The 13,084-nt window shown below is 38.0% G+C and overlaps 4 protein-coding genes across 5 annotated transcripts; 3 read left to right on the forward strand and 1 right to left on the reverse strand.

The window, feature by feature from the left end:
* The first annotated feature begins 721 nt into the window (after positions 1-721).
* Positions 722-1,015, forward strand: LOC135643775 (dirigent protein 4-like). Its single transcript, XM_065161124.1, has one exon. The coding sequence runs from the start codon at positions 722-724 to the stop codon at positions 1,013-1,015; it is 294 nt and encodes a 97-aa protein (XP_065017196.1).
* Positions 1,016-2,421: 1,406 nt separating this feature from the next.
* On the forward strand, positions 2,422-3,092 carry LOC135642781 (dirigent protein 4-like). The gene has a single exon (XM_065159205.1). It carries the CDS (start codon positions 2,428-2,430, stop codon positions 2,968-2,970), a length of 543 nt encoding a protein of 180 aa, XP_065015277.1. The 5' UTR covers positions 2,422-2,427; the 3' UTR covers positions 2,971-3,092.
* Positions 3,093-3,492: 400 nt separating this feature from the next.
* On the forward strand, positions 3,493-8,628 carry LOC103991461 (uncharacterized). Its single transcript, XM_009410936.3, has 6 exons — positions 3,493-4,063; positions 5,080-5,245; positions 5,461-5,637; positions 5,726-5,809; positions 6,937-7,018; positions 8,036-8,628. Exons 1-6 carry the CDS (start codon positions 3,663-3,665, stop codon positions 8,470-8,472), a joined length of 1,347 nt encoding a protein of 448 aa, XP_009409211.2. The 5' UTR covers positions 3,493-3,662; the 3' UTR covers positions 8,473-8,628.
* A 721-nt stretch (positions 8,629-9,349) lies between these two features.
* LOC135642698 (small ribosomal subunit protein uS19-like) lies at positions 9,350-12,524 on the reverse strand. 2 transcript variants are annotated; one of them, XM_065159049.1, is made up of 4 exons: positions 12,398-12,524; positions 12,140-12,285; positions 11,991-12,048; positions 9,350-9,765 (listed from the first exon to the last, which is right to left on the reverse strand). In XM_065159049.1, exons 1-4 carry the CDS (start codon positions 12,398-12,400, stop codon positions 9,517-9,519), a joined length of 456 nt encoding a protein of 151 aa, XP_065015121.1. In that variant the 5' UTR covers positions 12,401-12,524; the 3' UTR covers positions 9,350-9,516. The 2 variants fall into 2 exon arrangements, with proteins under 2 accessions (XP_065015121.1, XP_065015120.1); XM_065159048.1 differs by lacking the exon at positions 12,398-12,524 and having other exon boundaries at positions 12,140-12,291.
* Positions 12,525-13,084: the final 560 nt, after the last annotated feature.

Here is a 13,084-nt window from a genome sequence, read left to right on the forward strand (position 1 = left end):
TAAATATCTTAACTCAACATTACCGTACATCATCATTAAATATATATTTCATAAAAAAAAAATTATGTCTCACAAAATAGATATAGCAAGAAAGTACCTTAGAAAAAATAAACTTTAGATCGATACCGTTAAGATTCTTCATATAAAATTTGAACAAAAATCAACGAAGTTTAGCCACTCGATCATCTAACAAAAGTCTCCAAAACCTTAACTTTTTCTCTATTTGTTTCTTTCTCATGTCGGCACGCACGTCTTGTTCGCTCCCCGTCTATTATCTTTTTTTATTTTTTTAATAAATTAGATTTAGGTTTACTGTCCAAATCATCTAGTCCAAGGGCCGGACCCAACAAAATAATATGTTGCACGTTTCAACCCTCTATTTCATGATGCATAATCATATAATATACTCTATTTCATGTTGTTTTAGGTTTTGGACTCCATTAGTTGTTCTCTTGATGGATAGAAATGAGACAATAACGACACTCCACTTCCTTTTTCTTCCGACATTAATCAAAATGCATCGAAATAAATCAAGATTTCCCAAATCCTTGACTATTTCAAGATTTTTCCAAGTATTTTCTGGAAATTAGAACCTTAATTGGATGCAAATTAAAGGAGGCTGTTTGAATATAAAACAGAGCACAGAAGCCATTAACGAGAGAGATCTCATGGCGAGAACGGAAGTGCATCTTCTTGGGTTTGCCGATGCCGTTCCCTTGAGATGAAGCAGCAGGTCACAAACCTCCACTTCTTCTTCCACGACATCGCTGGCGGCGACAACCCGACCGTCGTCCACGTCGCCGCTCCCAAAAACCTCAGCAGCCTGGTCAAGGAGCCGTCGTTCGGGACCGTCTACGCCATCGACGACCCTCTCACGGAGGGCCCCGAGGCGGACTCCACGGCCGTCGGGAGCGCGCAGGGCTTCTACATCTCGTCGGGGCAGGACGCGCCGATGCTGGTTTTTACGACGGACTACGGCTTCGCTCCTTCAGCGTGTTCTCAACGAAACCGGTGATCGACACGGATGACAGGATATAAACATAAATAAATTTTTATATATAAACAAATAAAACAAGAGATAATCAATCATAAAAATATACAAATCTCATAATTTTTGAAATAATCTTAGAAGAATACCTTAGATACAAGGATTATGTTACTATACATAATATCCAAATTCTTCTCAAGTAAACACAATAAGAATCTACTATAGATATGAGCTAACTTATAATAACATTACTTAGATGATTGAGAACCATCTTTCTTGTTTTTCTATCATTTTTTTATTTTTTTAATCAAGATACTATTATAATTTTTTACTCGTTGTTATATTTTTTTCTCTATTTTCACGGTCATCACACCCCTTTTATTAGATCTAAGGTTTGATTTGAAAAAGGATAGGACTATGGGCTGTTAAAGTCACTATGGGCTAAACTTATGAACTATCAACCCAACAATGGACAGAGAGCTCATAGTGGTCAACAACCGGGGGCGTTTCGGTTGGCTCAAGACATCGCCAAACCCCGAACCAATTCCATCAATGACACCTCAGGCGATGTCGTGGTGGAGTTTCATTACGGGTGAACTCACAATAAAGATTCTCAGGTGCTATCAGCCACGCCTTATTTCTTCTATATTGATTTTTTATATTTAATTCTAATTTTTATTAAAAAAATAATGTAAATATTAAAAAAAATCAACCATGACATGCTATGTGTGACTTATCTGATCGATATCTTTTTGCTCAGCCAAAATAACCTTTCCTTAATTGACAGTAAAAGTGACTCATGTTGTACGATAAGTGCCATCAATCATCGCAGCACTTCAGATTAGAGTCATATGTGGCAGAAAGAGGACAAAAGTAATAGCTTATGTCTATAAGCTTTCGTCCTTAGAGAAGCGATCAATGAAAGAGGGTTAAAATCTCAAGTATGATAAATGCCCTTTATAATCTTAAAATTCTTAATATGGGTGTATATGATTTTGCTAAATAAAGGAGCCATCTCTCCCAAAGATATTTCTATTTTATTCTTATAAGTAAAATATAAACTATATAAGAAGATATACGAATGTATCCTAAGATGCAAATCCATATATTACATGAATAAAATAAAACAGTAAGATAATTGATTATTGTAGCAGAAAGCATACGATGAGACATTAATTCAATTATTGCCCCGATTTCCGCAGGCATTAATCACATTAATATAAGGAAACAAATCAAGATTTTCCAAATCTTTGACAATATATAGTAGACAATATTGACTAATTCGAGATTCTCCGGAAATTAAAACGATACCATATCGGGTGGGGTAGAATTGGTAAGGGAAATCGATACCATTTACAACGTTACCATCAACGATCAAGAGCGGTGTATCTATTAAACAGCAAGAGAGGCACCACACAAGCCATCATCCGAGAGACCAAATGGCGAGATCCGACGGGCGTCTTCTCGTCTTCGCCGTCGCCGTGTCCTTGTTGGCTATCCAATGCCAATCCTTTGGGATGAAGCAGAAGGTCACAAACCTCCACTTCTTCTTCCACGACATTCTTAGCGGCGACAAGCCGACCTCCGTCCGACTCGCGGCTCCCAAAAACCTCAGCAGCCTCGTCAAGGAGAAGTTGTTCGGGACCATGTTTGTCATTGACGACCCTCTCACGGAGGGCCCCGAGGCGGACTCCAAAGTCCTCGGGAGCGCGCAGGGCTACTACATAATTTCGGGGCAGGACTCGCCGATGCTGGTGTTAGCGGCCGACTACGGCTTCACCACGGGTCCATACAACGGCAGCTCCTTCAGCTTGTTCTCGAGGAACCCGGTGATGGACACGGACAGGGAGCTCTCCGTGGTCGGCGGCAGGGGGGCGTTCCGGATGGCTCAGGGCATCGCTAAACTCCACACTCACTCTATCGACGCCGCCACCGGCGACGCCGTGGTCGAGTACAACGTGACGTTGTTCCACTACGAGTGAATCCACCATCCATGAATTGCTTACTGTTCCTTCTGTTGCCGCCATGCACTTACTGTTCCTTCTTCAGATTTCATAAATAATAATTTTTTGTTTGCTATTTATATATTTTTGCAATGGGAATAAATCCGTACATCTAAATGATATTTTTCTCCTTCGCTTAGCATCAAATTGATTTGCTTACTTATTTCTCTTTTCGGAATCGCGAAAGTGCCAAAGTTGTTGTCCGCATCGCATACCCAACGGACGGCTACCCACCGTCCTAGTCGTTGTCACCAATGGGACCCAGGCCAGTCGTTATAATAATCGGTATGTGTCGGCGACCGTATGCGAACCCTTCCATGCGTGCTTTCGGCGTCCGTCCATTGACGGCCTCTTCTGTAGCCGCGCTGGCAGTTCCTTGACACGTCGACGAACTGTCAGCGAACACGAACAGGAACTCAACCGCGCAGCTCCCGACGGCCCTCCATGCCACTTTATGATTCGTGCATCAAGGCCATATATATTCGACCACCACCGACTGGCGGAATATTTCGTCGCTCTGGCTCCCCCCTCTTCGCGACACCGGCATCCATGTAGATCGGTCGGTGGCCGTTCCGTCTCGTCTTCTTTTACCGTTTCCTTTTGCTTGTTCGTTCGGTTTGGTATTTGATTCGGTCGAGAGGAGAAGCGAAATCGGAAAAGAGAACGAGAAGATGGGGTATTTGTACACCGATTTCGTGGATTTGATGAAGAAGCCGGCGGTGGCGGAAACCCTGATCGACATCCTCCTCTGCGCGGTGCCTATCTGGGTGGCAGTGATGATCGGGTTGGTCATCGGCTGGTCGTGGCGCCCGCGCTGGACGGGGCTGCTCTTCTTGGGCCTTAGGAGCAAGCTCCGGTTCCTGTGGACGGCACCCCCGGGCCTGGGCGCTCGCCGCCTCTGGTTTGCCTTCACAGCCCTCTCGGTCTTCTCCGTGTGCCACAAGCTGTGCTCGTCCTCGATCTTTAAGGGGAAGGCTGGGAGGTCCCAAGACGTCGAGGAGGATTCTTCGGTGGCGAAGACGGCGGCTTCGCAGATTTTGCCGGTGGTTGAAGGGGATGGCGGCAGGTCTAGGTAGCATCCGGTTCCTCCTTTCTTTTGGTCTTATGGGTAGTCATTGCTTAACAACTGTATGCATTGTATTACGTAATAATGAAGCAACATTAATTTTGTGTGCATAATGTACAACTCTCAAATTAATCCTAGGAAATATCTGTATGACCTTATTTACACTTAGACATCTTTTATGTGGATTAATTTAGCTCGAAGGAAGAAGAGAAAACCAAAGAAAAACATAATTTCTTAACTATTAAGGCATAGTTTATCTTTTCCCCTTTTTGCTGATTTATTTTTAATTAAACGTGATGCCTCTTACTTTCTTTCTGCATTTGAGTCTTTGAATATCTGACGGAAAATTGCAGGATTATTAGCTATACATTGTTCTTCTGATCTTATGAGGATTATAAATACTAGATACTAGTTTCTAAGAGTAATGTCTCTTCTCTGGCATTGCGAATGACTTTTAGATTCAGGACAGAGTGGTTGAACTTATTCTATGAATTGCACAGTTGTAATTGATTCTGGCATGCCTTATTTGTTAATTAATTAAAAATCGACACCGGTGGTGCTTCTTAATACGACACGCCTACAGATTCATGAGAAAATTTGTTAGTTGTATAGAAGTTCCATTAACGTGATTATACTGTTTAACAAGAAATTCTTGTATATTAAAGTTTTCCTCTAATCCATCATCTAGCTAATCCATGATTTTGATCTCTTCAGTAAAATAATATAATCTTGGATATTTGGAGGAAACTTTATGGTGATTTGATGATTTTACAAATCAACTTATCGATTTACTTTTCTCAAATATTAGAAGACATTATCAGCATGCAATACTGATTCCTCATTATCATTTGCAACTAGTCTTTAATAAAGTTTATGCAACTAGTTTTCACAGAGATCCTCTTTATTTAATATTTTCTTTTCTTTTTACAAATATGCTGCTTTGCAAGACTCTAAAGTCAACTGTTCAAACTTTAAATCCCCTAAATGAAAATGTAACACATAATATTCTCAATTTTCTGCAGTTCGAACATTGGACTATCTATGAGTGAACACGAAATTGTGACTGAGAAAGATCTAAAGCATCTATTGCATCTTCTAGATGGTAAAGTTGGAGATACAGTCTGGCAAAATCTAATGGAACGCACCACATCAAACATGATCTATCAAGCATGGCATCATGAACCTGAGGTAATTCATATCATTCTTACAAACTGTTTGTTCTTAAGTTGGATCAAGATTTAACGGACTATATACTCCATTAACATTTCGGAATTGTTCGTTTTTTAGATTTACTTTTGCATTGTGTACCTCATGTTTCACTTGTTCTAAATGCCAGGAATTACACATTCAAAAAATGACTTTAAAAGTAATTGAGGGTTCTAACAGCCTTTCAACTTCTTCAGATGGGCCCCATCATTTATCGCAGCAGAACTGTCTTTGAGGATGCTTCTCCTGAATTGGTTAGAGAATTCTTTTGGGATGATAACTTCCGGCTAAAATGGGATCCCATGCTTGCACACTTTAAAATATTGGAGGAGTTTGCTGAGAGTGGAACCATGATTGTTCACTGGATAAAAAAGGTTTTGGGATGAGCTCTATTATAATTATATTTTATATGCTATTATTGGCTAAACATAAATAACATAGGCGCATGTTTGTTGTTTACAGTTCCCATTTTTCTGCAGTGATCGGGAATATATAATTGGTCGGAGAATATGGGAATCTGGAAAGGCATATTACTGTGTGACAAAGGTACTGTATGTCATTTTCTTTCATATTACATTCGTGCAGATATCTTTCTTTCATATTATATTTGTTCATCAAAACACAGAAAATGCCTTATCCTCTCTTTAGTTCTTTCCACCTAGCCAATGTTATAATCATGGAGCTTGTTTTTAAGTACAAACCAAAAGGGAGCATGTCGTTACTCTTTGCTACGATGAATCAAGCTTGTTTAAGCTATGGGGAAATTATTAGATATTTTCTATGTTATACGACTTAAGAAGCATCTATTCCATGTAACTTGCCATTGTTATTGTAAATTATCATATGCTGCATTTCCTTTATTGTTTCCTAAATACACTGGTTGCCCAAGGACAGGATAATACCTGTGCTGCAAATATCTTCTGCCAGCTGCATCAAATATTATGTTATTACCATCTGGGACAAGTGTACAAATCACTGTTTCATAGATTTGGACTTACTGCATACTAGATGGACCTTCTTTCTTCCTTCCTAGTAAGTTTAAGCTGTGCAAGGCTATTTGAAATTTAAATTAAAGAGGTAAAAATTACATGGGAAGGTGAACTAAACAGGTCTTACAGGCAATACTGAACTTGAAAGTGGTTCTACAAACAAATTTGATTGGTTATGGTTCAGTTAGTGTTTTCTTTCCTAAATGCCTGATTTTCTTAGTTTCCGTTAGCTATGGTCCCTCTCTGAATTGATCTTGTTGTTTAACTGGTAAAGACCATCCGACCGGCACATGATGCTGTTTGGTTAAGCACTGTACATGTATCTATGCCATTGTGGCTCCTGTTTGGCATCAGTCAGATTATCAAGCATGCAACTATATAGTTGGTTGATGCTGAAGCATATCATATGCTGGCCTGTTATGAGCATGCCTCCTAGCCACTGTATATAATATTATGCTTAGAACTGCAGCCACTCTGACCCATTTGCAACATTGTCTATTTAATCATGCATGTTTGTATAGTTGTGGTAACTCTTTGGCACGATTTATGTATTTTCTATTGGAGATAGATTATCATTTCCAAACTGAAATAATAGACAAAAAAAATATAGTTGTGGTCCAATTATTTAGACATTTTCTGCATACTCAAAGTGGTGCTGATGGTTTCACAACATTTTATCTGCAGGGAGTTCCGTACTCATCTTTACCCAAAAGTGTAAAGCCAAGGCGTGTGGAATTGTATTTCTCAAGTTGGTGCATCAGGGCTGGTAACTTGTTTTCTTATCTTATTAGTTTATTGTTGAAATTTCTGTATAGCTTAAATTATCATCATTTCTTACCTTAATGTTATGAATTCTATATAGCACAATATCTACAACAACAATAACAACAATAACATCAAGGCGACAATGTCTCGACTATTTGACATTGACCATATGGATCTCTTGTTATTATTAAACTTTTTTTTATGAAATAATATTTTAGTTAATTTAAGAGAATTTAAATCTTTACTTATTATTTCTAGTAAAGTCTTTTTGGGTCTCCATCTAGTTCTAGCACCACTAATATTAATTATCTTATCTTTTTTAATTGCAATTTGTATCGATCTCCTTTTAACATGTGTATAATTATCGAAAATGATTCTTTTTAACACATGTAAAATGATTATTCACGAATAAGTATTTTTCTTAGATTTCCTAAACTTCCAAATATTACAGCAACATTTTCATCTCTATGATACAAAGGTCCACATAGGCTTTATTATAGGGTACATCTTAGGGCTGTGAAATATGAGAAAGTTTTGTGATGACATTTTGAGACATAAATCATCATTCTATACTTTTGGTTGATATTTTATAATAGATATCCATAAGAGGAATTCATCGATTGATGTTAGTTTTTTTAGTACTATCGTTAAAAGACAATTGTTAGAGTTGTAATGATTTCTTTGTTTAACGATATCTAATATAAAATAGAGTAGATTTTTATCTTTCTCGTGATAAGTTGACATTTGATGGAATTTTCATGCAAAGAATTTAAAGAATCTATTTCAACCGATGTTGAATTAAATTTTTGCTTTCTCCCGAGTATTGATATCCGACACAAACATGATAAAATATTTTGAAGTATATATATTTCATAATCATAGCATCAATATCATGCAAATTCGAATAAAATAGATGAACCTCTCGGTACTTGTGTTCTATTACATTTACTATCAAGTGTTACAATATTATTGATAACTTTTTTTCTTCTTTCTTTTTGCTTTTATTTCACATGAACAGTGGAATCACGCAAACAAGACGGTCAGTTATCAGCATGTGAGGTAACTCTGATCCACTACGAGGACATGGGCATTCCCAGAGATGTAGCTAAGGTCGGAGTTCGACATGGGATGTGGGGAGCGGTCAAGAAGTTGCAGTCTGGCATGCGAGCATATCAAGTGACGAGGAAAACTGAGATGTCTCCGTCGAGGAGTGCTCTTATGGCGCGAGTCACCACAAAGCTCCCAACGGACGGAACAATCACTATCGAAGGCAAAGACACATCCTCCAGGCCTTCGGATATAGCTTGTAACGACGATGCTGGTAAGGAACATCATCAAGGTATCGATTGGAAATGGGTTGTCATTGGTGGAGTTGCTGTTGTCTGCGGGCTTCAAACTGGTATGATCGGAAAAGCTCTGGCATTCGGCGCCGCAAGGAGGCTTGCGAGGAAGTGACTTCTCTTTTGACTTGTTGTATGACATGAGGGAGGGGGAGAGAGAGGCCTGTTTCTTGGTCTGAATGCTGGAACTGTGGGCAAAGCCGCGCTTATTATCATAGGCTAAACGACGTTTCTCTGGTTTTGCAACTTATCACACCATAAGATTGTTCTATTTCTCGTAGTATTACGTGATTGCAGTATATCTACAAGTAGCCCATAAGCATCAGCACCATTGCAATTGCCGTGATTAGAATTTGTAGTTTGGGACTGCTGGGCAGGAGAATAACTTAATTCTTAAACAAATTGTCCAGGTTTTAAGCTCCAAATTTTAATACTTGATTGGCAATCTTAACTACCAAATTTGACAACGAGAACTTTGTTGTCATTATTATTTTAACGATCACTGTCAAAGTCGTCATCACCAACTACGAATAGCTAAAAGAATTAATCACATTAGTTCTAAGCTTCTTAAGATAATGAGAAGATATAAGCACCACAAGAACGAACACAACGCATAATTTTACTAGGAGAATAACGTAGACTGTTACTAGGCATATAATTTCCACGCTAATCTACAGATAGAGAGGAACAATAAGAAAAGAGTGATGCCTACAGTAGTAATGAGCATTAAGCCACACAAAGCACGGCACAGATGTCTATAATTAAGTAGCAGCATTTACACTGCATAACTGTGACATCTTTATTCGTTTAATGATACGTAAAAGAGAAGATGGGGAGAGATACTAATCCCTCCCTATTGGTAACTCTCTTCACCCCGTGGAAGAGAGATACCAGGCAGAAGTAATGGTGTACCAAGTCAATAATCATATGCTCTTCCCTGGCTAATAAAGGACAGTGGCCTAGAATAAACTTTAGAAAGTGACTACAGAGCATGATTAGAACTGATAAGTAAAATTGATTCAGTCAAAAACGGAAGCTACATTCACCAAAAACTTGTAGAGTAGCAGTTGATACTGTCGATAAAACAAGCAGCCATGTCAAGGTTCGATGAACAGGAGAAAAAAATTGCAACTGTCGAATTAAAGGTAACAAGAGTAACTCATTTAAGAGGAATGAATCTTGAAGAATGAGTGGCACCAATGCCGGGCCTGCCATGCTTGACAGGCTTGTAGCTGATGGAGAACTCGGCCAGATAATGACCTATCATTTCAGGTTTGATCTCAACTTGATTAAAAGTCTTGCCATTGTACACCCCAATAATGCTGCCTATCATCTCTGGCACTATGATCATGTTGCGAAGGTGAGTCCTGACTGGTTCAGGTTTCTCACCAGGTGGAGCATCCTTTTTCTGCACATTGTTGCTACAAGAAAATAAGAACCAGCCACAAAAAGTAGGTAGTTCTTGCAAATACTAACCTCACAATTCGGAGTCTACAAAACTAACCTAATTGCAACATTAGATACATGCACATGGACATCAGCAATTCAACACAGATGAAAGATGATTTTGACGTATACCACCATCAATGCAAACATGATTCAGCATTCCAATCCATAAAATATGGCTGACCTAACAACTAACTTATTTTTTATTTCTTTTTAATCTGAAGGACATTGAATGAAAACCACTGATGTCTTTGCTGATCTCATATGTGCTTATAGGTATTTATTGTTCATCTATCTTAACACAACATTCGATCCCTGTCTTATTATTGCTAAAGTCACATTTAATATATTCGATCTTAGTCATACTTAATTCAACTCATTTAATTTCTAAGGTTGGTCTCCAAAATTCAAACATCAAATTAATCATAATTAAATTATCATCAATAAAATCAATATCATTAGCAAATAATATATGCCAAAGATTTATCATGTATATAACTAGCAAATTCATACATTATCTTTTGTTAAAAAGAAATGATATAAAACTAACCCTTTGATCAAGGTTTCAATTTTGTGTACCAGATCCATATTGATCCAAAACTGAACCAGTGTGGATCCAGTATGAACTCACAGTATGCCAAAACACATCATGGTACACTCAAAGGCTGGTTTTGATAAATCAAAACCTCTAAAAGACCTGCTTTACAGTTCTTTTAATGATAAATACAAACAAGATCCAGGAAATTACCAAGTGGTTTAAGTCTAGAAAATACCTAAGAACTTAATTTGAATAGGAACACAGGTTATACATAAAGAATATATTGTAATACACAACCAAGTTAAGAGACATCTAAACAATTAAGCGTAAAAAATGACCACATCAGAAGGTCATCCATCAGTTAGATTTTGTTGTTTATTATGGATTGTGAAGTTTCTTTTTGCATTCATCTATATCTTGGTTTTTTATTTATAATTGGTATGCAACACACACCAAATCTTTGTATTACATTTAATATTGAAATGTTAATGTTTTAATCTCATAAAATAGAAACAGGATGCAATCTTCCATGTTTTCCTTGTAAAGCTAGTTTTTCGGTAATTACAATTACTAGAATTTGAAACTCCTATGAAGCTAAAGACGCTAACAATATATCGAAATCATAGCTTCTCAGCCTGCACGATCGCATTCCATGCAGTTAACTAAAAGCTTTCTAATGAACTGCAGGCCTAGGTTCTAACTAATGTACATCGTGGGAACTTCTTAAGCTGTCAGAATAAGTGAAGCATCATAAGACAATCATTTGCCTTCACAACATTCATCAGTTTGATGTCTTCATTGGTATCGTATCAATGTTATTTCTGATATCTAAATCATATCGCATATGCTGCAAGTATTCTCAATCCAAAGATAGATGCTCTACGCAAACCAACTTTCAGGTTTATAGAAAGCCTCAGTCGCATATAGCTATCTTGGAGAATATAAGACATTCTAATCTTTAGAAAAATACATTGACACTTAATCTGACCAATTCAAAAAAATCTTCCAGGTTTACTGAAGGTTAATATGATTGATGGCAAATGGTGCAACTTCTAGGCAAAGAAATTGACCAGAGAACCTGAATCCAGAAATCAAAACAACTCAGATTATCCAAACAGTTTTCCTATTCCTACTGCTAAGAATTATATGGAACGCATGAGAATGTCCACTATTCCATTGCAAATGGAGATCATTGCCCAAAACTATCGATCCTGTATGATGAACTTTAAGAAAAACTCAACTACAATGGTCATCTTATTTCTCACTATCATAATCCTTGATGTTCTTGTCCATGTCAATGCCCTTTGGTGGGGCTACTAACCATCATGAGAACATATACCTTCTTTATTTTTCCTGTTTTGTAACAGTAGTCCCCCTATTTATAGCAATGTCGTATAAATCTAGCCAATAAAAATAACACGAAACAACTTCCTTGTGCCCATCAAGGATGATGCTTTGCAGTTTCAAATGCATTGAACAACTAAATCAATGGATTCCTAGACAAGATGAAGGACACAAGATGTCTACCTTCCAATTTCACAATCCTATCACATGCATGGAAAAGAACAATCCACAAAATATCAATAAGAAAAATGTTAACGATATAAAAGGTTACGAAGGTAGAGATAACACTTCAAGCATGGTCTTACCGCTTTGCGAAGCTTCTTGATCAATGCCATCGGCTTCCGCTTCAGACCGCGCTGAAACCTACAAACAATCCACAAAATCCATTAAGACGATGGCTCTCTCGGAAACATCAAGGACGGGAATCGAACAAGCAGAAAAAGAGAGGTATTGCCTTCGGCGAGCACGAGCATCGAAGAGCTTGACGAGCTCGTCGAGCGACATGTCGAGGAGTTGATCGAGGTCGACGCCTCGGTAGCTGAACTTCCGAAACGTCCTCTTCTTCGGCAGTCCGGCGGCCACTTCCGTCTCGACGTCCGCCTGCATCCAGATCCAAGGACTCAGACGAGGGAGAAGAAGCAGGGACAGAAAAGAGGAACACGCTAGCCATGAGATCTATTAGCGTATCGTCGGAAGAGAAGGCGGAGCTCACCATCGTCGCGGGAGGTTATTCTTCGCAGCAGCAGCGGCGGCGATGCGGGTAACCGATGGTCGTGATTTATAGAGTAGGGTTTGCGCCTTCTGACGCATAGGTCTTCTTATGCGGTCGACGCCTCTACCGGCCATTACGGACGCATAGACATGGGAATGTGTACATTATGTAACCATCACGAAGCCACGATGGCTTTAAATACAACAATTAGTATTAAATTCGTATTCAAATACCTTAAATGGTATTTATTCATGACAATTTTGATCCAATAAAAAATCTCTTTTCGAATCCTTATCCTATTCAATTGTATGTGGTGAATCAATTTGATATATCAGATATTACTGTTCATGATTTTGATTTGATTTAGGATCATCGAGATGTTCATCCATTGAATTTACAGAAAATGATGTGATTATGGAAGTTAATATTCTCTAAATTATCAGTATTTCCCTGCTTTCTGTTGGCTTTTTACTTATCACCTATGTAAAAATAGTCAATCAATTTTCTTTTGGGGGAAAATGTTCAATTATTAATATTTTTAGCAATAACTTCAGAAAAAAATGAAGAAAAACAATAGTAGGAAGATAATGTGATTATTATTTTTTAAAAATTAGAAGATACATTAATTATATAAAATGATAATAACTCAAACATAAATTCAAATATTATATTTATCAACCAACCTGA

This window comes from Musa acuminata, chromosome BXJ3-7, assembly GCF_036884655.1.
Source record: "Musa acuminata AAA Group cultivar baxijiao chromosome BXJ3-7, Cavendish_Baxijiao_AAA, whole genome shotgun sequence".
NCBI classification, from domain to species: Eukaryota; Viridiplantae; Streptophyta; class Magnoliopsida; order Zingiberales; family Musaceae; genus Musa; species Musa acuminata.

Bases quoted from the DNA above. Each gene is read 5' to 3' on its own strand.
- LOC135643775 (XM_065161124.1), top strand. From the start codon at position 722: ATGAAGCAGCAGGTCACAAACCTCCACTTCTTCTTCCACGACATCGCT.
- LOC135642781 (XM_065159205.1), top strand. From the start codon at position 2,428: ATGGCGAGATCCGACGGGCGTCTTCTCGTCTTCGCCGTCGCCGTGTCC.
- LOC103991461 (XM_009410936.3), top strand. From the start codon at position 3,663: ATGGGGTATTTGTACACCGATTTCGTGGATTTGATGAAGAAGCCGGCG. The intron at 5,246-5,460 runs GTAATTCATATC...CAACTTCTTCAG, and splicing joins CATGGCATCATGAACCTGAG to ATGGGCCCCATCATTTATCG. The intron at 5,638-5,725 runs GTTTTGGGATGA...TGTTGTTTACAG, and splicing joins TTGTTCACTGGATAAAAAAG to TTCCCATTTTTCTGCAGTGA.
- LOC135642698 (XM_065159048.1), bottom strand. From the start codon at position 12,291: ATGCAGGCGGACGTCGAGACGGAAGTGGCCGCCGGACTGCCGAAGAAG. The intron at 12,049-12,139 runs GCAATACCTCTC...GATTGTTTGTAG, and splicing joins GATGCTCGTGCTCGCCGAAG to GTTTCAGCGCGGTCTGAAGC. The intron at 9,766-11,990 runs GTAAGACCATGC...AACAATGTGCAG, and splicing joins TCAAGAAGCTTCGCAAAGCG to AAAAAGGATGCTCCACCTGG.